Source organism: Rhipicephalus sanguineus, chromosome 3 (genome assembly GCF_013339695.2).
Source record: "Rhipicephalus sanguineus isolate Rsan-2018 chromosome 3, BIME_Rsan_1.4, whole genome shotgun sequence".
NCBI lineage: Eukaryota > Metazoa > Arthropoda > Arachnida > Ixodida > Ixodidae > Rhipicephalus > Rhipicephalus sanguineus.
Window position 1 is genome coordinate 206,682,454 of NC_051178.1, and position 26,532 is coordinate 206,708,985.

Here is a 26,532-nt window from a genome sequence, read left to right on the forward strand (position 1 = left end):
ACGTTTACACGCATGGCTGGTTGGAGCCTTGAATCTCGCCGTAACAAGTCCCTTCCGTATTCCAGCGCACGTGGGGGTGCTGATACGGCCTCTTGAGCTCAGCGTGAGACGTCAGGCCGTCTTTAAAGCTGCGGAAGTTTTGCTCGGAATGCGTGTCTTCCCGGTTTGCCTTTTTTACTGCAGCGTCGCACTTTGTCGTCCCTGTAGCAACGCGACCGGTTTGATGCGAACTAATGCTGCACTCTTTTTCTCGTGACTCAAAGAACACTCGTCTCACATCACCGGAGCACTTAGCTTATATAGTGAACAGGGTTGTCCTCTTTTTTATTAGTTGTACCGTTGATCTGACTATTATTTTTGTTTCTTTGAGTGTAAGTGATAAAGCCGTCTAAATACAACGAAATAAGAATCGGGTATAAATAAGCCGCTAATGTATAGTCAGGAACAAATATGCAGATTCTTCGCAAGCACAGAACTCTTCGTAGAGTTAGCATGATCGTTCCGCATTAGGCAAGGTCTACCGCCGAGCGACGTTGCCTGCTGCACGGCACGTAAGCTCTCATATTTTATGCTTATGCCATGTCCGTGGCGATTAAGATTACCCTACTTTAGCACCAATTATGTGTTTGTTTGCGGCCATCTGGCGTTTAGAAATATTCGCATTCACGAACACATGTTTACTTGGTTGGTTTGTGGGGTTTAACGTCCCAATAAGGTTATGAGAGGCGCCGTAGTGGATGGCTGTGGATAATTTCGATCACCTGGGGTTCTTTAAGCGTGTTCACATCGAACAGTGCACGGGCCTCTATCATTTCGCCTCCATCGCAATGTGACCGCCGCGACCAGGATCGAATAGAGGCTATTCAGTGCAAAGGTCGAATCGAATAGAGCGTTATTCAATTCGATACTCAGTTTTTATATCGTTAACTATTTGATTTAAACCGAAGCGCGTTGAGGATTGCTGAAAATCGTGACGAGCGCCTGTCAGCAGGCATTGCCCGACATTGAAGAATAAAAAATAAGAGAATAAGAGCCGCGTTCGTAATCTGTCTTAGCCACTGACAAACGCGTAGCCTCACTTATCAGCTTCCCATTCCACCATTTTTCTAGCAGAAAAAAAGAAAGAAAAAGAATAAGAACAAGATAAAACTTGCAATAGATGCTCAGAAAGAAAGACGTGCAACGGGCTCGTGCGTCTCTCCGTCTCTAATGATGAGCACGAACAGAACGAGAGCGAGCGTATGCCACGGGGTGTACAGCTCGAATGCATCGTGCTTTCAGTGGGAGGCAGTAAAAGTACAGCCAGAAGCAGCAGCTGAGCGGCATCATGTCCCGTGCCGGTCTTGTTTGAGCCAGTTTTTGGAGCAGCAAGAAAATAAGAAGAGAAAATAAAAAGACCAGATTAATTCTGCTTTCTCCGCCCCACAACTCTACCGCCCCCAAAAGTTTCGCAACCACGATGATTACGGGCTGCCGCGTGTTCCTGTGTGCTGCTGCATGTGACCCCGATACCCCTGAATGGACTCGCTTTTTTTTTGGTCTTTTCCATCATTTCTGCCTACTTCTTTGGCAAAGCTTCTGGCCCTTTCTTACGCGTACACTATGTAGAAAAGCGGCGACACTGCCGGCCTTTTCTTGGAATATAAAGTAAAACAAGAGAAAGAACTTTCGCCAGCGCGATCCCTCAGCCGTGGCTCGTATTTTTTTCTTTTACTTTTTTATCACGAAGGAATAAAAAAAAACAGAAAAAAGAGGGAAATGAGGGGAGGGGGGGGGAGCGGCTTTAGCGAACATTTGGTAGAACGAACATTCGGTGCTACGGACATTTTGAGAACAGCATATCTACGTCACATAGAAACTGCTGCATAGCACATTGAAATTCTACCATACGATCATAACCGCTATTCCCCGACATATATGCGGGGCTGCCAATATTCGTCCTACACTAAACCTTGTCACCCTGGAGGTCATGTCGGCATACAATCTCTAGCAATAGTGATAGTTGGGCTAGTTTGTAATATATTTCTGACGAAATTTACAGCGCCTGTTATGTGTATCTTCCGCTACGTCCCGTCCGTTTGATCGGTGCAAATTTCATCAAAAAAAAAAAAAAACAATTTGTCCAGAAAGCCTTTGAAACTGTTCTCGTCCACTACATGCGCTTTCCTGTTTTCATGCTCTTTATTTCTCTCCTTGTGTTTATGCGTCCGTGCGTGCGTGCATGCATGCATGCGTGCTACGACGTTTTTGTTTCTTTTGTTAACGATATTGTCGCTTTCTCTTAAGATACGTAAAGCGATTGTACCCGCCCTTTCGTGAGAACGTTTGCGAACTTTTGTTTCGGCGCGCCAAACACATCGCGCATGGAAGTTCCCCCATTTACGAGGAAGTTCGCACAACCAACGGGGCGGGAACAATGCATGTACCGATACAGCTGAATAATCTCAGCGGTCGCTGGCTCATATTTATCCGTTATCTGGAGTACACAATATAATAAATGGGGGGTTTTCATTGTGCGCACATGAGACGCGTACCAAAATGTTTGTTTCGAAACGATACCGCAGCATTGCTTGCTGCAGGGGATCGCGGACTGACTTAACTGCGAGTTCTGGAAACGGTACTCTCATTCGCAGTTGTTTTTTATACGTGTGTATTTTGCGTTATCGCCCTCCTATTCTTATTCAACCCGCCGTGGTGGCACAGTGGTACGGCGCTCCGCTGCTGACCCAAAAGACGCGTGTTGGATGCCAGCCGAGGCGGTCGCGTTTCGATGGAAGCGAACTGCTAGAGACCCTGTACTGTGCGACGTCAGTGCACGTTCGAGAGCCCCAGGTGGTCGAAATTATCCGGAGCCTTCCACTACGGCGTCTCTCATAGCCTGAGACGCTTTGGGACATTAAGCCCTATAAAACCGAAACAATGTCTCCTTGCTATGTTCGTTGTTTCTAATGAGCAACCACAGCTTTCAAAAAACATTAAAAATTATTATTGAATCTTTAAGAATTTGCCTCCGTGCCCGGGATCAAGCAATATAGTCTTTAGCTCAGCTGAGCAACGCCATAGAGACTCAGCTGTCGAGGCTGGTAACCGCCAAGGTCAAAATAGGTTCACTTTAACCCTTTGTCATTATTCTTTGGCGTGTGACAACTGTTACCTGGTTTCTTATAGCACCTTCTATCTTTTCAATGAATGGGCTGCACATTCCTGAAAAATGTTTTTCTTTCGAACATCTATAGCTGCGTGCAGAAAGAGAGAGAAAGATAAAGGAAAGACAAGGAGGTTAACCAGAGGAAGTCTCCGGTTTGCTGCCCTGTACGTGGGAAGGGGTGTGAAAGAGTGAAAGAGGAGAAGAAGAGTCTGTCTACAAAGTCGTGACTACAGCACCATCCAAGTACTACACACCAACGTTATCTGTGAAGGAAGGAAGGAAACAGAAAAGGGAGAAGGCAGGGAGGTTAACCAGAAAAACTTCCGGTTGGCTACCCTACACTGGGGGATCGGGGAAGGAGAATATAAAGGTGAGAGAGAGAGAGGAGAGAGAGAGAGAGAGAGAGAGAGAGAGAGAGAGGAGGGAAAAAAGAAGAAGAGAGCCATAGAATTCACTGCAGCGTGCGGGATTGCAGCACAAGTCAGTCACAATATGTAATTCATTCACTGTATAGATAACGCAGATAGACATCATACTTGAGAAGAACCAGTCTCTTCGAAACGAGTATTTGGAAAACTAAATCTGTACTATATTGGTAGTAATGGCCATTGCACAAACTGCCACTCGGCAGAGAACGAGGAAATATTCCACAGCACTTTCGCATCCTCTTCGCATCCTCGAGCCCTCGTGTATGCCATGACGAAAGACAGTGTGTAGTGAATTAGCAAGAAAGGAGCGGACCAAGCTTGACACTGACTCAGGAATAACTTTGCAGTGTTAGTTAAACTCAGCCCCGCGAAATGCAGCGAGGATTACGATACTTAGTAAGAGAGAGGCAGTTAGCCAGGATTTGTTTTCGGAGGGTGGGGGTTGGGGGGTGGGGCAAAGCCTAATTGTTCGAAAGAAAGTCTTTCCATGGTAAAAAGAAAAAAAAAGTTGCCCGGAAATATAGAAGGCTGGACGAATTTCGGGGGGGGGGGGGAGACTGCCCCCCCCCCCCCCTTGCCTACGTGCCTGGTAAGAGAATCACCGTCGCTCCGTTGTAGTGCAATCAAATCACTCTTAGTGTTGAGATGTCGTTGAGCAAGGAATGCCAAAGAAGCGACACTGATTGTTCGAGGACTCAGTCTCGGCACTTCAAGCTTCCATAAACTCATGAATTATCTCTCCTGCCCGGTTTTCAAAGTCGTTTTTAAGAATTTTTTTTTCTGCGATTGACACAAACATGACATTGCGATTCGAGGGCACAAATGTGTGTTTGCTCCACGTGTTTGTTTTTGCGCGTGTATGTACGCGTGTCTTGACATATCTCGAAGCAGATCTCTCTCGCTTCAGTTAATGTCCACATCTATAGGATATCACCTTGGCTTTGGCAATCGCTCTTGCGAGACCACCTTGCGCGTCACGTTTACCAGCGTCACGGCGTCCGCAAGTGTCGCAGCTCCAAGCGTCGTGCTGCGTCGGCGTGCAATGGTGCGTGCCCGTTCGCGCTTGCTGTAGGGCCCGCTTCGGTACACACACAATCGCCAAGCCCCGCCACCGAGGCGGTTGGCCTGAGAGAGACCGGCCCAGTTTGAGAAGGCAGCTCCTTCCTTTTTGGCCGGGTCGCTCGCACCGCGCTATCCGGCCGTCCCGTTTGGCACGTTGCTTGGCGGCCAGTACGTGACGTTCGGAGAGCGGGCCAAGTCTCGCACGGTTTCTATATCTGATGCGCCATCATAAAAATGTGCCGACGAGCGACCGCAAGCACAATGTCTTCTTTTTGTTTCTTTACAAAATCACTCAGATATACTCATATCACACGTGCCTGTGCCGAGCGAAGTAGGCATATTGACAGATTGGTAGGGAATCTCCATTATAGAAACCCTCCGAGTCTACTCGTCAGGCCCGTAGTCATAAAGGGGGGGGGGGGGGGGGCTAGGGCACTTCCCCCGCAATTTTGACGGGGGGGGGGGGTGTTTTACCGAAAATAAATAAAGGAAATCGATGTTTTTCTCAAATAGTGAAGATTTTCAGCAGTTGCCCCCCCCCCCCCCCCCGAAAAAAATTCCTGGCTACGGGCCTGCTACTAGTCCAAGTATTTTGCAGTACTGTGCCCGGCTCGAAAAGGAAGTTTACGCACGTGTTACAACCACTGTGGGAATGGTGCACGAGGGCGCAATGGGGCTGAGGGCGAGGAGGATTTGTGGGTGGGACTTCGTAGGTCCTTCATTGTTGCTCATAAAGCGAGATCTACAGAGTGAAAGATACGTTTATCTGGTTATTTGGGCAAAGGAAGTAAACGTCGCGTTGTAGGAATGGGGATGCTGCAAGACTTTGGGACGTAATTCGGTATTCCGAGACCTTTCTTATTTTCTTCATGCGATCAGCTCAGCAGCTAGCGCTGCCGACAGAGGCTGAACCGGCATCGCTGATTTTCGCACTGACCAGAACTCTCTGCACGCTTCGGCGCGATGCGCGGAAATGATAGTGCCAAAAATACATGCCTAACAACCCTGACCAAGGAGGTCAGATCATGAGAGCTGCTCTGTTCAACTTCAAGTGCGCTTATTGTGACGGGTATCGTGACCAGCCGCACCTTGTTTTAGGAGCAAGGCGGCGTGCCGTTGTTATCGTAAATATCTGAGAACCGGAAAAGGATGGTCCTTGGCGGGGAACTGTGCCGAGTGGTCTACTATGGGCTCTCATGTTGCTCGGAGCAGCATTTATAGCAGAGCTCAAGATGGGCGGGGCTCTAGATAAGATAATGTATGAATTTATACCACTTAATCGACGTTAGCTTACGGTACTTGACGGAACAACTAAAGTTGCAAAGCGGGCCTGTTCGTATGGAATTTCTATCAGGGTATGCAGTTGGGCGTGTTGGTACAGATCCATAATGAAAGTTCTGCACACGCTTTGCGGTTACTCCACGTGCATACGTGAGCTAGTAGGGCATACACGTGTATTAACAAGGTTTCTTTCAAATAAATCTATATTTGTTGAAAGTCAACACTTCGTCCTGTCTAGCCTTTTTTTCCTGTCCCTTTCCGTGTGCTGGAGTTTCATTTTGAATTGTATGGTTGCGCAAGTAAGCGAGGACACAAGAAAGCATAAGAGCGCCGTGTGTGCGTCTTCGAGTGCCTTTCTTGTGTCACATTTTATTTGCGCTATTATGTTATTCGGAATTGACGGGACAGTTTTTCTAGTGAGTTAACAGCGTCACATGTGGTGAGGATAAATGTGATTTGCAGTTGTTTTCTGACTTCTTGAGTTAAAAAAGCAGAACAATGTAACTACAAGCGCAAAACAAATTACTAGCTGACGAACGGAACAAATGTCAAATGATAGTACGTGTTGTTCTCTTCTCCTGGCTCGGTCCAGCTTTATTTCTTTGTGTGTGTTTTTGTTTGTACTTATATGCTGTAGGTGTATTATATTTGTTTGATAAGCGCGTGTGCGCACATATGGGGAAATTCGATAAAGAAAATTTCTCAAGTGTGCATTAAACTATGTTTTATATATGCTATGCTGAAAGTGACACCTCCAGCTTAAATCACCGGCTACACAGCGCAAGGCTATGCAGCAGGACTAATTATGTTAAGGCAGGTAGCGCAAAGAAACACGGACACAAGCGAAGAACAAGTACACGGGACAAGCGCCACCTTTGCGCTACCTGCCTTAACATGAGTTCCCACAAACTAGCCCAGTTATCCGTTCTCGTAAGGACTTCTGATACGCTGAAAGGAATTTTCAGTTGTGGTAGTTTAGAAAACCAATTATGAAATAAACATGTAATATAATATTTAAATTTTAATCACGTTATTTTTTTACAAATGTACTCTCCATAGCCCATAAGTACAAGTGAACAAGCTGTTATTATTTCCCCTGATGGTGGAACTGCGTTTGTTTCCCTTTACAGGGACAAAAATACATTTTTCATTACTTCACACAATAAGCAATGCTCACAACCAAAATATGTGGTGGCGCGGGTTCAGGCAACACGCTTATGTTCTAATTTAAGAGGTATATACGTCTTCAACTTGGGCATTAAAAAAACAGAAAAGAAAAGAAATATTTTCACTTGGCTTCCTCTCGCCCGATACGAATAACGATTGTCTAATTCAAATAAAAAAGAATTACAAAATCTGCCAGCTCTAGGAAGCACATCTTTCCAGATCTCGAATTTTAATATATGGCCGAGAATAAGATATCTTCACAACTGAACCACTCAACTTACTACTGAATAGCTCGGTTGTGATGCGAATGTGAGACTGACGTAAACGGCAGCAATTCAGACACCTCAAGAAGGAAACACAATGGACTAGAGGTGACTGTAGCAGTATGAGGAGTTCAAAAAAACAATAAGCGCTGAGTATGTACCAAATGCCCCCCCCCCAAAAAAAAAATAAAAAGAAAAAGTGTTCAGTATGAACAACTGGCCCGCCTGCAATCTCTATTGCAATAAAAGTTAAGCGGCACCGGCAACTGGTCGATGTATATGAGATGTGACAGGTGGAAGTTGCGCAAGCCTCTGCGAATTATTTTCAAGCCTTTCTTTTCGAATGGATACCAGAAGGCTCGTGCGAAGAAAGCAAAACACTTTCAAGCTACCCAGCTTCTGCGTGATGCTGTATACTCCTCGTTCCGACACGCATTCTTCACTTCGCCTACACAGGCTCCTTCGTGCCGAGAGAATTAGTGCGGCAGCAACTTGACAAGGCAGTCGCTTTCATTTTCTAGTCGCGTTCTTCTTTTTTTCTTTTCTTTAATCCCTCGTCCACGATGTCGCAGCACCGCCGCATGGTAAAAGCGTCGGAGCGCCCCACCCCTACGGCATCGTTGGCTCACTGCCGGCTTCTGTACGTAAGCTCTCACGGCGTTTCAGCTTCTGATCATTGCATATAGAGCGTGTGCGGACGCACGCACGTTTCCTTGGGGTGCTTGTAAGAAATCGATTTCTCAGCACGCGTATGCGGACACGCCCGAGGTACCTGCATTCTTCGTCAGCAAGCGCGTGCGTGAGGAGCAGCGAGCAGCGCACGCGAAAACGTCTAATGAGCGTTCTGGCTCAAACTGGGGAACCGCGGAAGCCCGCAAGACCTGCCGCCGCCGTTCGGCGCTTCGATAAATGGGTCGATCCAAAGCGCTTGGTTTGTCCGGCTTGTCCCGCAGTACGAGAGAATGCATTGGCTTACCGCGGAGGCTTCCTCCGTGCCGATGTCACATCTGTACGTGTTTTGGACTGGTTCCACGATGCACGCCAGAAGCCTCTCGCACCGACTTAGTGTTCTGCTGCACGCCATGAATTTGGTATTTGTCTCTTTTTCAGCTCAAACATGGTTTTGTTCCTTTCGTGTCGCGTTCTCTTACTTGAGAGTGAGTGTCTTCTTTTTTTTCTTTAAAGTAGGTGTAAAACTCCTCGCTGCTCAATGAAACCTTTTATCTAATCTGTCGTCTAATAATCTACTTTAAAAGCCAATATTTCAAATTTTCTTCGGTGGAGTTTTGCGGTAATCTCAGCGCGCTGAGTGTGAAAGTGGGGCACCACACTTACACGAAGACGCAGCGTAGGTAATGTCTCCCTCGCCTCGAAGACAAAAATACCACGAACACGTTCGCCGCACGTCATAATTGGTCTCTTCTTCTAACACTGAATTAACGATGTAAATTAAGCTGACGTTAGTTGAGCAATGCAATTAAGCAATGTAGCAATTAACCATGCCCACGAACCATGCCTGCTCTCGCCTCGTATTTTAACTAGTGAGAATGCACTCGATAAGCTTAGCCGCAGCATGAGCAGCAACCCAATCACGCGCACACTTGATGCGTCCACATTTCTTTTTTTTTTTTACTTTGCGACTGTCTGCTTGTAAAACTGCAATGTTAACGTTAAAATATTTTTGTTGAATTAAACTTGCCACCGATTGTCTTTGTCACGCTCTTGCCGATTCTCTGGCGGCTAAGAGTTGCGATGAAATGAATGACGGCAAAATTACCAGACTGAAGAACACTTCATTACGATACCGAGCTGCGAGGGATGGATCCGACCAACAGACACCTCAAAGAATCGTCGTACAGACCGGTCTCTCCTGCCGTTTGCTAGAGAATTCAGGAATTGTTTGCTCCATGCGAGCATACCCTCGCAAAGGGTTACCAACAACTACTCCACCCAAGCGCCGTCCAAACACTGTGCCGTCTGAGGTTCATCACATTGAGTACATTGAGTAGCAACTCACTGCGCTTTATCCACACTATAAACGACTATACCCACAGATTTCATTATTCAGACAACGACCCGCTATCACGCACGAACTTTAGGAAAAGCAGAAGCACCTCTCTTCTAATTATATACAATGTTCTCGCGGGAATAAAATGTCGCTTCTATGTAATAAGTGCGGGTACAGGTGGACTAAAACGCGCCTTCCACTCTATAGACACTTTTTTTTTTCTCATTCCTCGAATTGGGCCATATAGCCATCCCATACATAAACTCTTTGAAATGCGAAGCATTTCTTAGCGAACCCAAGGCACTTTGAGCGTTTCTATCTACGTATCTATCTATCTAGATACCTATCTATAGCCGGAAGGTATGCACCACATGTATGTGATTGACAGTTTATATCTTCCCAGGAACGGCGAGAACTGACACTGGTAATTTAAATGCGTGAGCGTAAAGAAAAACCGACAGTGGCAGAGTTGACCCGACGAATGCAAAGAATGAAAATCAGTATCCCAGCAGGAATCGAACCCAAGCATTCTGCGTGGCAGTCAGGTATTCTACCACAGAGCCATGCAACGTCTTGAAACTGCTTTGAAAGAAGACCGTAGGTGCAGCGTCAATCGTGGTTGCAGTGCTGGCTATCTAATTTTTTAACAAAGCAACGAACATTACATATGTACTCCTACGATGCAGGAGTCATGCCGGGTTAACGTCGATTGTGGTTCCAGTATTGCCACTGTTTTCATAGACCTGCCATGGTGGTTTAGTGGTTATGGTACTCGAGTGCTGACCCAAAGGTCGCGGGATCGAATCCCGGCCGCGGCGGCCGCATTTTAGATGGAGGCGAAGATGCTTGAGGTCCGTGTACTCAGATACGTTAAAGAACCCCAGGTGGTCGAATTTCCGGAGCCCTCCCCTACGGCGGCCCTCATAATCATATCGTGGTTCTGGGACGTGAAACTCCAATGATAATAATTATTTGTTCATAGAAGTCTAATAAACATTATATTTGTATTCCTGTGATTCAGCAAGCTATACTCAAGCGTTGCTCGATCCCGGAGGAATACGCTAACGTAAGTTACGTATGATATCCACATAATCGCACCGTAAAGTGCCCTTAATTTTGATAATACTCACGTCTGGGCTCTAAAGTGAGCGTGGTGACGTTACGTTGAGCGATAAGTGACTCTTTAAACGCCTGTGTAGTCTATGTGCCTGGAAAGGTCACGATGTGCTGCACACAACTACTACGCTTTCAGAAACACGTCAATCCACCTCGTAACGCTTGGCTCAAAGTCAAATAATGCAGCATTGACAACTATACTCGCTGATTGCTTCGCAAGGCGTGGGATCTGCCGAATTTTTTTTCTTCAGCCAATCGATCCTGATTCCGGAATGGTCCTTTTTTTTTCTTCTTCCTCTTTCTGTCTTTCCGCTTGGGACAGTGCAGCAGAGAAGCAGTGACGCGCTCAAACCCCTGTTCACATTTCCGAGAAAATATGAAGTTCTCGCGAAGAAGATTTCAACCGACAAGAAACTGTTACCGCCAGCGCTTTTTGGCACATGTGCGAAACAGCGCGACCACTCCGCACACTTACTTTTCGCTCAACGATGAAAGCTTTCGCGTCTCGGTCACTCCCGTCTGGGAACGCGAATTATTAAGCGCGATTGGAACAACTCTACGCCGTGTTCGACGTACTTATACCAGCCGACAGAAGCATTACACGCGGCTTCAGGGGCGTAGTCTATAAATGACTTCCTCAAGCGATACCGATCGTCATAGCTTCGATCGCCGCTGCTCACGTGCCAAGTTCGGCGCGGGCGACGCGTCCTGTGCCGACGCTGTTCATTCTTTTTGCGCGAATGTAGCAACACCGAGGCGAATTTGGAGGCATTACCTACGGGGCAATATTAACAGCCGCCATTTATGCGACGCAGCTGGTTTTACGAAGGGACCAAGGGGATTATTTTGCGTTTCCTTTTATTTTTTTGCAGCGGTCCTTCCGCGTTCCCGGCGACTTTTGGCGCGAGCGAGCCGGCGGCTTTCAGGCGTGTTTGCACGCGGAGGAAGAACTACTGCGCCGTTCGTTCAGAAACGGGATTTCGGGGTCGCCGTGTTATCTGTGTGCCTGGTTGGGTCGCTTTTCGCAGCGGTGTCATCCTCCGCCGCAGTTAGCTTCGTCTGGGACGGGGACCTTTGACAGGACGCGAGACGATGACTATAAACTGCATCAGTCCCGCGCACTTCGTGTACGAACCAGAAGGCGTGTTTACAGAAGGTCCATGCATGAACGGAAGAAGGCTTGTCGCGCTCGGCAAACCGCGACGCGCATGCATATTCTTGTCTCCGCACTGCGATGAATACGGGAACCCTTATGTGATGGATCAAATCGAACCTCCTTCACGCATTTCAGCGGCATCTTGGGGCGCTTGCTTCTATATATATACATGCAGGCTCGTCTGTCACGAGCCGCATTTTGCGGTTGGCCTGAATGGAAGTCGAAGGAAGCTGGCCTGTCAGCGAAGGCGAGTGTTGCTGTCGCTTCCACGCGGCTTGTTATACGGCTTCCTGCATTTGATGGTGAAAGTGAGCGTGACCTGACCCCTCTGTCTATTTTATTCTTTCACGCATCTATGCAGCACAACTGTGGCATAGCGACCGACACTGACGGAGCAGCGAGAGGAAACGCTTCTTTGGGTGGAATCGCTTTTATTTTTTCTTATTTTTTAACTTGTGCATCCATTTCGAAGCAAGGCATCGAGCTTCAGCTCACGTATTGTGTATATATTCACCTGTCACAGACGTAACTTTTCTTTTTCTGTAAAAAGAGCACCACAAAGCTTCAAAGCAAACTCAGACGGGTTCCTCAGAAAAAAAAAAATTGTAAAAACAATACTGATTATACGTGACATTCTATTGCATCTCAAAAGAAAATATATCGATGGGAACACAAGTCAACAGAGAACGCAATAGGATTCCTGTGGCGATTTCTGTAAAAGAATCTTTGACTCATGTTTGAGAAGTCCTGGTTATCTAAGGTGCATTCAGTGGTGCCCTTCAAAAATCTTCTACCAAATTACTCTATAGGTCATATCACAAGAATCTGTGCGGGGAACGTGATACTATAGATATAAATAACATGCAACACTGCATTTCAGAATATAGAATGCGCGAAAGCGCACGCATTGTACTAATTAGAAACGTATGCGAAGGTTGAAGATGTCAACGTTATTCTAACTATAATTGGCTTGTAACGTATTTATTAAGAAAAAGGGAAGAAAAAGAAAGTCCCTAGTGTTTTAAGCATTGGAGGGTCGTGCGCATAACCCCTTCTGAGGCTTTGGTCTTTCGTGTATTTGCGAGTGCTTACATAGGAATCATTACGCAATTACGCAAACATAGGAATCAGGCAAACACAGTACCCTCATGTGGAAAGTGTAGTCTTTGATGTGTCATTTTTTTTTAAAAATCTGTATTGCGTTTCGGAGCTAACAGCTAGTATCAGCAAATAAAACGAAACTGGTAAGGATGGAACACCAAGAAATGTAGTAAGTAAATAACTAAGCGCGAACTTCTTAAATTTGACGCGCCACAAATACTAGTTTCATTGAAAAATTCCGAAAAGAGACAGATAATTCACGAACAGGACGATCAAGGATAATTTGTGCAAAGTTTACAGTCAAAAGAAAGAAAGAAAGAAAGAAAGAAAGAAAGAAAGAAAGAAAGAAAGAAAGAAAGAAAGAAAGAAAGAAAGAAAGAAAGAAAGAAAGAAAGAAAGAAAGAAAGAAAGAAAGAAAGAAAGAAAGAAAGAAAGAAAGAAAGAAAGAAAGAAAGAAAGAAAGAAAGAAAACGTACTCAAGCAAAAGTTGTTGGGGCCTCAGTAATTACTGAAACCCGTTCTGCGCTCTTCATTCGTTGAGTTGGAGGAACACCGGCAAGCTTCTTTTCTTTGTTTCAGTTTGCGATCGCTACCGTGCAAATTATAAAGTCACTGAAGCATAAAATGGAGTCAGTAGAGTGCGAATGGCGAGCAGAGAATATACTCGAGCGTGCACTTCCCGGAGGCTTCATTACAATACAAAAGGCAGAATCAGGAAACCTGCTTCAGGGAAGGGAAAAATATAATGAAAAACACGCGGAAGGCTCGCCGCACGCGAACTTCTCACGCTACCATGCGGAAGTTTTGACCAGTGAAAACACTGGATGAGAGCCCCATGCAGCGTCAATAAGGAACATGCGAATCGCCATCGCCAGTCAAGCAGCTCGTTGTACCGTTGTATCGGCATCGTTTTCGGGCGCGTGCGCTTCTTTTCTTTTGCGTGTACTCCATATACTCGAATACAGCTGAGAATTGCGAAAACCGTCCTTTGTTAGCGACTGGACACGTATAGCCTACAGAAAGCCGGGGCTTCGAAGGCTATCTCCCTGCTCCGTAACCCGAAAACATACGGGCGCGTCCCAACCAATGCAAGTATCTCATACGCGTCGCCCACACCACTGCCAGCTTGTTGTCCAGCAATCCCACGTCTTTTCCCTCTCCCTGTTTGCTCCTCAGCGCATTGTGAACGTCCAGATCAAACCCACGATCCTTCAGTTTTCGATTTTTTTCGATTACTAGCGGTGCTCGGGGACCCTTCGCTGCTTCTTTGTCGCGTTGAATTTTGGCTGCATGCGCCTGTATTGCCGTCCACTGAATTGCGGCGGCGTCTCTTATACCCAATGGCGCTTCCTCGATTCGAAAAGTGAGGGCAGCATTTCTTGCAGACCTAGAAATGTCAGTGCGCCCGGCAAACCGCGCGTTGCGTATAGGCAATGTAAACAGGGGAAGAAAGAAAGCCACACGCTGGAGTAAGTGACCTCGAGTGCATGTGTACAGTGCCGCGAGCGAGCGGCTTTACGGGCGGCGTGTAGGCTGATGACCCGATCGTGGCGATCTCGCGTAACGAGAAAGTTCGCCGCCGAGATGCGGCGTCGCGGATAAGATGCGAACGCTTCGACGACTTTGTATACGCCGAGGCGAAAGCTGAAATGAGGAAACGGCGCGCATTGATCGCGGACGCCGATCGGCACGTGATTGAACGGCCGCGAAACGAATGGCGTGTGCAGTTGCACGTATCGGGGCGAAGAAGCTGAACGCTGTTAGAGAAGCGAAAGCGGGTTAACGCCAACGAAATTTGGTTCGCTGACCTCAGATAGGGCAAAAGGGACACGGACAAGTGAAACTAGTTTGTGCTATACCCGTTGTCTCCACAGCAGCCTCCGCAAGGTGAAGGTCCGACAAATCGCACAGATTTACAGTGTAGTCATCCGTGATTTGGTTCGTCAATGTTAGTGGAAAGTATACGCAGTATACATCTGTAGTGAGTGACGTAGCCAGAACTTTTTTTCGTACGGGGAGGGGGTCAAACCATACTTTATGTATGTTCATGCGTGCGTTTGTTGTGTGCGTGCATATATACACATGCAAAAATTAAAAATTTCGGGGGAGGGGGCTATTGAACACCTCCTCCCCCCACCTCCCCGGCTACCTAGTGTCTTTAGTGGTTCTTTTGAAGAAACATCATTTCCTTCAACATATTTATCTGAAAAGACTTGGTGGCTGCGGCGTTGAGCTGCTGCGGTCGCGGGCTATATTTCAAATGAATTTGGTGTTGCTGTTGGTGTAATCATGATAATGATGTCACTAGTATACTTAAACTAGAACGAGCAGCTCGTTTACTGGATGGCAACTTCCCGGTCCACAGAGCAGTTATCGGCTCAAATTCACAGTCTGTAAACAAGCTTGCACTTAGCACTGCCGTTGTCGGGATATAAAAAAGGCCGCGCAAACGACGCAGTACGGAGAGCATTCAGTCAACATTTGTCGATCTAACTTAGGTATGAGAGCATTCAGCTAGTACCAAAATAGAGAAAGTGCCCCTTACCTAATTTGCCAGGAGTGATGTCGAACTGCGATGGGCCATCGGAGACAAACTGCGGACTAGAGCAAATTTCCTGCAGAAATGGGAGCAAAGAATGCCGAGCACTATTTGAATATAAGCTTAATTATATTTATTTATACATAATATGTCCCCCTAGACCGTAATCTTGATAAAGTTTCAGGAGCTAAAAATTGGGAGTGATTTCATACCTGCTATCTCGACACATCGTCGCAATGCTTTTAAGTATAGCGAACGGCTGTATGCAAATGACTATAATAATATTAGGGTTTAACGTCCCAAAACCACGATATGATTATGAGAGACGCCGTAGTGGAGGGCTCCGGAAATTTCGACCACCTGGGGTTCTTTAACGTGCACCTAAATCTAAGTACACGGGCCTCAAGCATTTTCGCCTCCATCGAAAATGCAGCCGCCGCGGCCGGGATTCGATACCGCGACCTTCGGGTCAGCAGTCGAGCGCCATAACCACTAGACCACCGTGGCGGGGCGGCTGTATGCAAATGACAATTTTACGCTTGGATACATTATTCATGCCAGTCACGAGTATGTTTTTCATTGATAAAGTAAATAATTAAACTTACTGCCACAGTTGGACTAACTATTTAATCGAAAGGGTGAGAGCGGCAATTTTGTCCAGAACATCTTTTTAAGATGTTCTGGACAACATTATTTTTCTGGACATTTTGTTCTGGACAAATAATATTTCATCAAAAAATAATATTGCCTCTCCATAGTGCTAACAACATTGCGCTGTGCATAATACGCGCTAATGCAGGCAGGAGCCCACCCCGAAAAAAAAAATCGCACCACTATGCATGCAGGAGTGGATAGGCCTTGTGCCACCAAGCTCATCACTGAGAAAATGTTCGGGCCACCACACAGCATGTTTTTCGAGTTGTAGCTCCAACGGACCTACACGGCTGAAGTTCTCGATACGCTACCGAAAGGAAACTATGTTTTCGTGCATTCGAACGGTTGGTTGGACGGACGACATAGTGAGTACTACATCGCGTCCTCGAGCTCACCTTGGGCCTGAGCCAGGTGAACTTGAAAGGCGGAGTCTGATGATAGAAGACCGAGTTTTGACTGGCCGGGAAGTCCGGATCCTCGAACAGCGCTGGTCCATCGCCGTTGGCGCTCTTCAGCAGACCCTTCTTGATCTTCTCCAGCTCGGACATGGCGGTTGCAGCGCCACCCTGCTGGGGAAACCTGGAAAAACAGTGACACAATACTCCACTTGATACACGTTTCGCAAAAGGCGTGACCCAATAATGGTAGCATAAACTTTAAAACACTTCAATAGACAGAATAGTACCAAATACTTACCTGACCTCGATATCAACAGAACAACTGAGGTAACATTGATGGACAACCTGCCCTAGTCTAGGAACCGTATTAAAAAAAAAAAAACGACTCCTTACATCAGAACTGTTGATAAGAGCACCTGGAGACCAACTGTGACGACGAGCATATCAACGAAGTCGGTAGGTCACTTAAAATAGCACTTAGAAACAAAAAACAAATATTTTAACGTCATCCTCAGATGTACACTTACGCTCAGAAATGGTATATGTCCCGTGTCTCGTATTCTAAATAAATTATGTACACGAATAATTGCTCCGACAGTATAGCAATCGGAGCAAAATTTTTAGAGCTCATTTCTCCCCACGTCGTTTGTTTATACATACTGCCGATCCTTTGCAGCATTTTAGCAAAAGTGGCATACATCATCAAAACTTGTTAGAAAAGTAAATATAAATAGCGGTGCAGATGCAATAAAAAAATATACAGAACATCTTGCTCGTCAAAATTGTATTGCACGCATTACACAAAACAGTTGGACAGGATGTGTGATTGAGTCGGTAGCTTATAAAAATTACGGCAGTTATGCTTGATGACTGAGAGGAAATCCTGCAACAATACGGCTTCGTGGTTCATGATATAGGTTCCGTCTATTCAATTCTTTTCAAAGCAGTAGGCGTGGAACGAGTATTCTCAGAGTGTTTGTGTCATGTAGACTATGAGTACGAAATTGAGACGTATTCTCGAGCGCTCTTATTGATATCGAGGTGAATTCAGTGACAGCCAGAGAGAAGCAAGGAAGGGCAGGGAGGTTAACCTAACGCACGTCTGATATGCTACCCTGCACTGGGGTAAGACATAAGGGGGCGAAAAGAGAGACAGAAGAGGTGACGCATAAGCTTCAGTAGTGCTGGTCGACCTCGATGTTGTAGCGACGTAGTTCCATTTATCAGCAGCAGGAAAAAGCTGTTGGTTGAAACATAGTTTCACAACATGTCTCACTTCCTTGCGAGTGAAATAACAGCTTTACACAAAATATCGTCGATACAGTTTCAAACCCTCCCTTTTTTATTAAGTGTATAAAAGGAGAGGTTGGTGCCAATGCGTGGCGCCGAATCCCTCCCATCAATTTCTCGACTAAAGCGATATCAGCAGTTGCACAGACAGCGTCATTGAAATGCAAAAGACGTCACAACCCGCAGGGTGCAAAGCTCGTAACTTCCATGCAGTATCTATGCCCAAAACCCAGTTTCTTCGGGCCGACCCAAGCAATGAGTCTGTGGTCGTTAAATGCAACTGTCTGCGAAGGATTAAACAGCCTTGCAGAACCCTTTTTTCCCCGATAAGAGTCCTCCGCTGTATACACTGGACCACGATAAGGAGCCGACTTCGCCCCGATGTTCCCACAGAGACAAGCCGCTCGCATACCAACAGTGACAAGCTCTACAGGCGTGCGCGCGCACACAGACGTATGCAAACGGGGCGAAAGCGAGAGCTGTTTGTTTTTATTTTTGTGCCCTTTGTAGGACACGTCCTTCGCAACTTGTTCGAGTGGCACTCGTCAGCCTTCTGCCGCGCAAACAGGCGTCCTTACAGGTCGTCATTGGCTGCAATCAAGCCAGGGCCACACCTGCTGAACGGGCCGAGTGATAGGGCACTCCCTTCGGAGTCATTAGGCCCGCCACCCTAAACCCCGTATAACGCCGAGAGCGAAACCGCTAGAGAGAGACTCCGGCGCGGAGTCAACGCTCGGCCCCAATTATTTGCTCCGCGCGAGCCAACGAGAGTATCGAATCCCGCCGAAGCGAGCGCTGGTGTCGCGTTCACATAGGTTGCGCAATTGCAAATGAGCGAGCTGTCTCTTTCATTTGGTTACACCCCTCTTCTCGTACTGAGTGGCGCAACAACAGAAAAAATTAAACAACGAATTCCATTGTCTTCATCACGCGCTAGCCCTCTCTCCTCGACGTAAGACAATGGCGTCGTCACCCCACTCTTTCTCGCTGCACTGTCGCTTGCACACGCGGTCGCTTGTCGAGCTCACGAGCGCGCATGCCGCCTCTGCGAAACACGCGGCGCCCGTGCCGCCGCCGCGTGACGCGAGCGCGACATGTGTGACCCCAATTTGACTGCTTTTCCTTACCACTGTAATATTTTTGTTATTATCTCAACAACGTCGTGTCGGTCGCGTGAGTCGCCCTTTACGTAGGCGCCATTGCGTGCGTCTTCTGCGGGTCAGAGCGTGTAAAACGGCGTGAAAAGCGAAATCCGAGTTCCCAGTTCTGTTTGAAGTGCGCGTAGACACGCACGACCCGAAGGTGAACGCAACGCACCTTTGGCAGCAGACCGTTCCACGCGTGGCCAACGACCGCTGAAAGCTCGCATCTATGCCCACGCCATGTTTGCTCAGAAAAGCCTTTCTTTTTTTTTTTCCTTTCTTTATTTCGAAGGAAATCCTTGTGACCGAGTAATGCTCCTCAACTGTGGGACTTGCTCGCACTGGTGCACACCCAAGTGAATAACGCAGTAATGTTCCTTTGCAGGAGAGTTCAGCGACCCACTGAGATGTTGTTGCGTTGAGAAGCACAAGGGCGCCGGTTCGATTTCCGGCCCCGGCTTCTGCATTTCGATGAAGGCGAAATGCAAGAACACCTTTTACTTAGATCTAGGTACGCGTCCCCCTCTACTCATCTGAAGGGGGCGCCAAGTCGGACCTGTCCCGAAATTGTTTTTAAGTGCAAGTTCACTAAGGTGGCAATATGAGCACGTTGGTAGTCCATTTTTAAAAACGGTAAAAACCCTGTGTGTGTTCGCGTGTGTGCCGTCTTTGTCGCTGCTTCTAGTGTGCTTTTACCGTTCTTAAAGATAAATTGCAAGCGGAAGGAGCTTGATGTGGGCGAGTTGATGTAACATACTGGAAAATTTAACGATGCCAAAAACACACGAGGACTAGAAAGGAACACTGCGCTTGCCTGTTTAAGTGTTCCTTTCTAGTCCTCGTGTGTTTTGCGCAGTGTTAAATTTTCCAGTATAAAGTGCAAGGTTATGGCCATGCAGGTTTTTGACGACAATGGCGACCGAGGATGACTGATACGAGGCGTTCCAAGAGCCATAGGCGTGCGCAGAGTTCCCCATCAGGGGGGGGGGGGGTTCATCGTAGCGCCCCCCCCCCACTAAGTCAATGTACGAGGCAGATTTTGCGCCCCCCCTCCTAAGTGATTAAGCCCCCCCCCCCCCCCCCCTGTGCGCACGCCTATGCCAAGAGCTGTGCCATTTTTACCCCCGGGACCAACGGCAAGCACGTCATCGCTTCCTTTTCATTTTTGCATCCACCGCGAAGCCTGTATTCTTTCGAACAGCGGATGGTGTTGCGCTGCGTTGAGACTCGCCCTTCAACGTTTCTTTGGCTGTCTTCTTTGGCATTTGAGTGAGCGTAGCGTTGGATACTGATATGGACGCAAAGATAATGACCAAGATTGGTGCAAGAGAACTGAGGTTATTAGTCTGCAGGATTCAAAGCCCGTGCAAACGAAGAGAAACAATGTTCTCTTTCGCATTTCACTCTGCCGCTGACGTCACTGGCTGGTTTTAATCAACGCGCGCCCCTTATACAGACATACCGGAAGTCTCGCCTCATGGCCGTTGCGCAGCGAGCCTAGTGTCTTTTTTCAATTGATTTCAAAATGTGAAATTTAAGAACAGAAATATTTTTGTAAATGAGGAAGTATAAAAAATTGCTCTTATAGCTTTAATGCACAATAGTGTGGCCTCTGGGACCATATACGGTCTCCATTTCACGGTCTGAATTAACTTGCCCAGGAAGCTCTTTTAGGACTTTATTTGGCTTGATAAATTTACTTCATTTGAATTTCGGTTGAGGCAATTCCTACATTGCTCTACGCCTTTACCTTTTGTTGTTGTTGTTGTTGTTGTTGTTGTGCGCGTGCGTGTATACCACGCAACGTAAAGAAGGAGGAATACAGAGTAAAAGTTCAAATTTAGCGAGACATTTAACTGCACTTTTATTTTATTGCACGCGTTGAACCTTTACCAAGCTGCTATAGATGGTAGCGAGAGACGCTTCCCTTGGTCCTTGTGCTCGCCACGCCGACAGGTGATAACTGGGCTTAAGTTCCTATATGCTCGCTTTAAAAGCGGTTACGGGAGTGATAGAATGGGGTCTCTAGCGAGAACAAATGAGAAACCACACGTAAAAAGCCTCGTAAGATTTTTTTTTTCTTTTCGTCGCCTGAGAGTAAAACTTTGAATGAGAGCTGCGTCACGACAGAGCTGTGGCCTTCCTGTATTCCCAGAAGGTGCGATATCTTGACATCTAAGGCGTCTAGAGTAATGCGATTCCAGGTCGTGGCTGGCTTACATATTTTCCCTCGGTCGCGGCTGCTTAACCGGACTGCCCTGCGCTGTGCGGTTCATACCATACATGCATTTGCATAGATAACAAGCGAGCCACTTCCTTCTTGCAGAGTCAACAGGTCGACCAGGTTGTGCCGTGTGTGCCAACTCGCGCTGATTGCAATTCACGCACGGCAGAAAATACGTGCTTCAATAATGGATGAGGTGGAAACATTACGAGCGAAAGTGAATTCGAGCATTCTTTATCTGCTTTCTCGTTAATGCCTAATGTATTACGCTTTGCGGTCCCTATAACCGTGCCAAGTGGAGCGCAAGAAGAATCCCACTGCAAAAACAGCTCTAATTTATTCGGTCGTTGCTGACTGCAGAAGGCTTTGGCAAATGATTCAATGTAACGACAGAATTTCCGGTGAAGTCTGGCACGGCACTTGTGTAACGAGGTTGGTCGTATCTCACAAATTTCTCAATTACCTTGTTGACGACATGGATGTATGCGTGCATAACGAAGTCTAGGGTTTTCCACTTCACGCATACTGTATGGGTGTGGAAAAATAAACACTTAAAAAGGAATATATCGTTTCCCTCTTCTCATCACCTGTATATTGTCATACACTGGCCTAAAATTGTGCGCAAGTAACAAATAAGTGAAAACATAAATTCGGCCGATCCCACGCGTTGTGGGAATCGGTTTTATGCGAAGCAGTCAGCCAGTACTTCTATGCTGTATTTTATGGCTTTGAGCCAAGCGCTACGAGGTGGATCGATGTCTGTTTGTAAGTGTGGTAGCCAGGAATTTCTTCAGGGGGGGTGGGGGTGGGACGTTTTGAAAACCTTGACTATTTGAGAAAAACACCTATTTTCATTATTTATTTTTGGTAAAAACACCTACTCCACCAAAATTTCGGGGGGGGGGGGGGGCTAGCCCCCCCCTCCCCCCTAGCTATGGGCCTGGTGATAGCTGTGTGCACATCGTGGGCTAACCAGGCACGTCGACAGCACTGGCGCTTAAAGGGTAACTTATGGTGCGACGTAATATCAGCCCTCACGCTAGAGTACATACGTCAGTATTGGCGAAACTAAGTGCACTTTATGGTGCAATCATGTGAATATCACACGTAACTTTCGCTAATGTATTCCACCGGGGTTGAGCAATGCTTCAATATAGCTTGCTGAATCATAGGAATACAAATGTAATGTTTATTTGACTGCTATAAAAGCGGAGCCAACACTGGAACCACAGACGTCAACTGATATGACGCCTGTATCGTAGGAGTACATATTGTTTATTGCTTTCTTGTAAAATTAGATAGCCAGCACCACAAACGCAATTGACGTTGCACCGACATTACGCCTGCATAGGCTGTTTTTCCAAACGAGTCTATAGACCAGGCGTGGCTCTGTGGTAGAATACCTGGTTGCCACGCAGAATGCTTGGGTTCGATTCCTGCTGGGATCCTAATTCTTATTCTTTCGATTCGTCGGGCCAACGTTGCTGATGTCGGTTTTTCTTGACTCTCTCTCATTTAAATTGCCAATGTCTGTCCTCGACGTTCCTGGGTAGATATAAACTGTCAATCACCTGTGGCGCATACCCGTACACCGCGGCTCGTGGTAAACGGGTATGTGCCACACGTGTCTGGAGGAAAGGGTTTGACGACGTACGCGACAGGATTTTCACGTTATTCATGTCATGGCACCACAGTCATATTCGTCAAATCCTCATACCCTCCCATGCCAATTTTGTTCTACACCAAGCTAAGGAGGCGATCATCAGAGCACCTAGACGTAGGCGGCTAGATAGATAGATAGATAGATAGATAGATAGATAGATATATAGATAGATAGAAACGCTCAAAGTGCTAAAGGTTCTCTAAGAAATGCTTCGCATTTAAAACGATGACTTTGCTTGCATCGTATGTGAATGCAGCCTGAAGTTCTGAGGTACACTAAGCACCCCGGATATACTCTATAGCTACAAGTGCACTTTTTAGTAATCGAGAACTGCAACTTTCTCGCATGTTATCCAAGACGTGTTTGGATAATTATCGGGCTATTAACTAAAAATCACTTTCTAGGCCAGTTTTCATACGACACGCTTTCTGGTATTAGCCTAAGGCACGCCACCATTTTGTAAGCTTTCGTCACTTAATCGAATTCAAGAATGACTTTTGAAACACAGACCCCTTATCTTTTTAGTATCATCTCTTTGGTCAAAAATGCATAAAAACATCGATATTTAATGAAAAATACATCATACTATTTTGCTCGTATTATAATCACACTATAATTGTTTCCTTGAGCAATGATACGACTTGATCTGCGTGCGTGCGAGACATAACTTTGAGTCAACCGGTGCCTTGCACTACCTTTTTTTTTTGTTTGTTTTTTCGCGATACAGGCTACAAAATGTCATGGAGCGTATACGGTATAGTCTCCAAACAATAAGCATCATATCTATCTTGCTGGCGTCTCCTCTCTCGAAAACGCTCCACTCATCATTCTATTTTATGATTGCCAAGTCACACTGATTATACTGATTGTACGCGTAAGATGTTCTTGATATGCAGGAACATCGGGCGCGAACAGCATGTATATATATAGATACATACACGAGACAATGCACAGTCCGCGGCAGTACACTCAGCTCTGTCCTAAATCGCCAGCTTCGTTGGATCCTAATGTCAGTCACGTAGCCGACGTTTCCCTGCGGAAAGCGCAAAGGGAGCTCACCGCCTCATAATCTAAACGTTCCCTTAAACATCACCGCCTCATAATCTAAAATTTTCCTGAAACTCGCCTTTTCCTTAAACATCAGGCAATGAGTTCGACGACAAGATTTATTCTACGTGTAGAGAACAACACTAACGAGAGCACTAGGCCCGTCCTGTGCCCTTTGTTTACATTTTATTTTCTCAATCTATAGTGTAAATTACTTCATTCGTAAAGTCACCATTACTTTCGCTGATCAAGTATGGGTGAAGGAGAGAAGCCGACACATCGAGATGTAGACGTCATCGCTATGATGAAGAGAAGGGCCCGTGACTGAACTTTGGTCTCTAAGCTAACACTGCCCTTCATCAGAGATGGTCGATCACTTCGTCTCCGTCCTTCCAGGAACTTTTGTCTCGTTTGCGTTAATTTTTTTCGCATTCAAAACGACGCCCCGCTTTCCAAACATTCTCTTCCGCCAGCAGCAAGGTCGTCTCACCAGAGCGCATCTCCAGACCGCTTCATTTGCTGATCCTTGTTGCGCAACACTTTACCCGAGCGTGGCTGATATTTTTTTCCCCTTTTTTATGTCATCACGAGAGATAGCTCTTTAAAGCTCTTTCAGAGCGTTTGCTGCACCTCGGCGTCTGCGGACTGCAGCGGTGACTCACTAACGATGCCCAGTCGCACACATTTGACACGCAATAAAGGACGCGACGGAGGTGGCCGGGTTCTGAGCCGTAAAGCCGTCGTAAGGGCTCATTGAGGGCCACTCGGCGCGTCACGCACTACTTGGCGCAGCGCAGCTGTCCCGACCGATCTTTCGGAACAAGACGCGTGACTCGTGGAAGACGCACGACGCCGAGGCGAAACGGACGAGACCGCGAGACGTGCGCACGCCACAGCACGATCTTGGCAGCGGCGGGCCTTGCGAACACACGTCGGCTGGAGCGTGTCGGTTGCTCTGCGAGGACGACGTCTCGTGTCACGGTGTCTTCGCTTTTATTCACTCGCTGCTCGCCTTCTTACTCTGAATTTCGACAGGCTGACAAATGTCTCTCACGGATGGTCGCTCTCTGTTTCATTGTTGCGCTGTTCTTGGATTTCTTTTCATTCTCTGTCTCTCTCTCGTTCGCTGTCCTCTTTCGTGTTAAGACGGTTAAATGGCTATTTTTTATTTTTTATTTGGCCCTGTATGAATAAACTCTGGCGGTTGCCGCTTTGAATAACAAATGTATCGTGAAGCGTGTGCTCCTTTGGCCCGTCGGTTAACACGCTATAGGTTGCCGTGGTGTGTACACTTGCGAAACTCTTGTAGTATGTCAACAGTACCTTCTTGCGATTAAGTAAGCAGCAACTTGTCCATGTCGCCATGCGGAATTGTAACGGAGCGATAACATAATAGACGGATAAAGTTCAAGAGAGTGGTAAGCTGGGCTGGTTGGTAAGGGAGCATAGTAATGGCAACAGGGGACGAGCGCTGAGTAACCCCTCAGCGCTCGTTCCATGTTCTTCTTCCTTTCGTCTCTCTCTCTCTCTCTTTTATTTCGTGCTCTTCATTACTCTGTGATAGACGGACTTCCACTTCGGAGGTAACACGCTCCTCTGACAAAAAGGAGTGTGAGGTAATCACAAAAGCAGTGCAGTTTAAAGCATGGTCTCCAACCACTGTACGTCACGAGTGAACAGTAAGTGAAACTCGCACTTTGCACACGGTCTAAACAAGAAAAATTGACAGCTTAAAAAAAAATGCAACGAATGGACGAAGAGAGGCATGTGAGGCGACGCAGACGTCTTCGTCCGTTCGTTGCTGCTGTTTCTTTTTTTCGCGTCGCAAATTTTCCTTGCGCAGCAAACTACCACCTCGCCCAAGCGTTCACGTTAAATGCTTTATACGTTTCCAAGAGAGACTATGACACGAGAGAAGCTGTTTTTCGCAGCTTAAGGGCTGTTCATGTAGAAGACAAAAATTAGATTGCACCACCGGTCACGCACTTTTTTTTTATATATAGCAACACGGACTTCGCCCACTTTGGACATATGTGATACACAGTTGAGCAGTGTTTAGATTACGCGAGCGTGTCGCTGTGTGTGCGACACTGCATGTCTTAGTAGTCGTCGATTGGATAAATGAGAGTGTGAAAAGTTGTCCATGCAGGCTCGCGCATTCAGCAATAGCGTGTACTTATACAATTAGCGGTGTCAAGTTCTAGCCAATATTATGTCTCGTCATTCTCTATAGTAAAATAGATCTGCTCGAGTCGCTAAGTGTCACCAATCGTTCAGTGTGGTAGAGCATCTTACCTTTCGTTTGTGTGGTCTATTTTGTTCCTGCCGCCCCTGTTTCGGGAATATAACCTTATGAAGTCAACAGACAATGAAGCCATAGGGAATGTTACTTGTAGATTGTTAACCGTAGTACTAGTTATGGCCCAAATGGAAATAGAAGTTCAAGAAAAAACGCCAGGCTTGCGCTGAAACCGCAGCACAGTCACAGCGAAAGCTGGAAAAGCGGCGTTTCTAGAGCCCGTTAAGCTCTCTTGAAGTTACAATACAAGTACACTAGAAAGGTACCCACTAGCCATAAATCACAATTTTTTGTGAAGTTGGGAAGCACCTACTAAGCCATTATTCGTCATTCTGCGGAGAAGCGAGGCACCAGCTACACGTCTGTAAGGCATTATGTGCACTTTGTTGACGCGACGACTGATGACGATGAAGAATTATGGCTCAGCCCTTTGTAATGGGTTGGAATCTTTAAACGGCCCACCATTTATGTAATTTGCATTGGGTGACGCCCGGTCGCTATTTCCCTCTCCCGTCATGCTGTATAACATACGTTGACGTGGGAGAG

The 26,532-nt window shown here is 46.6% G+C and overlaps 1 protein-coding gene across 1 annotated transcript in view; it reads right to left on the reverse strand.

Moving 5' to 3' along the window:
- LOC119388161 (calpain-C-like) overlaps positions 1–26,532 on the reverse strand; it is a 75,228-nt gene that overhangs the window by 34,448 nt on the left and 14,248 nt on the right. Inside the window, 2 exon segments of the mRNA XM_049413846.1 lie at positions 15,276–15,345; positions 16,319–16,502. Coding sequence (XP_049269803.1) covers positions 15,276–15,345; positions 16,319–16,471 — 223 coding nt within the window. The 5' untranslated portion in view covers positions 16,472–16,502.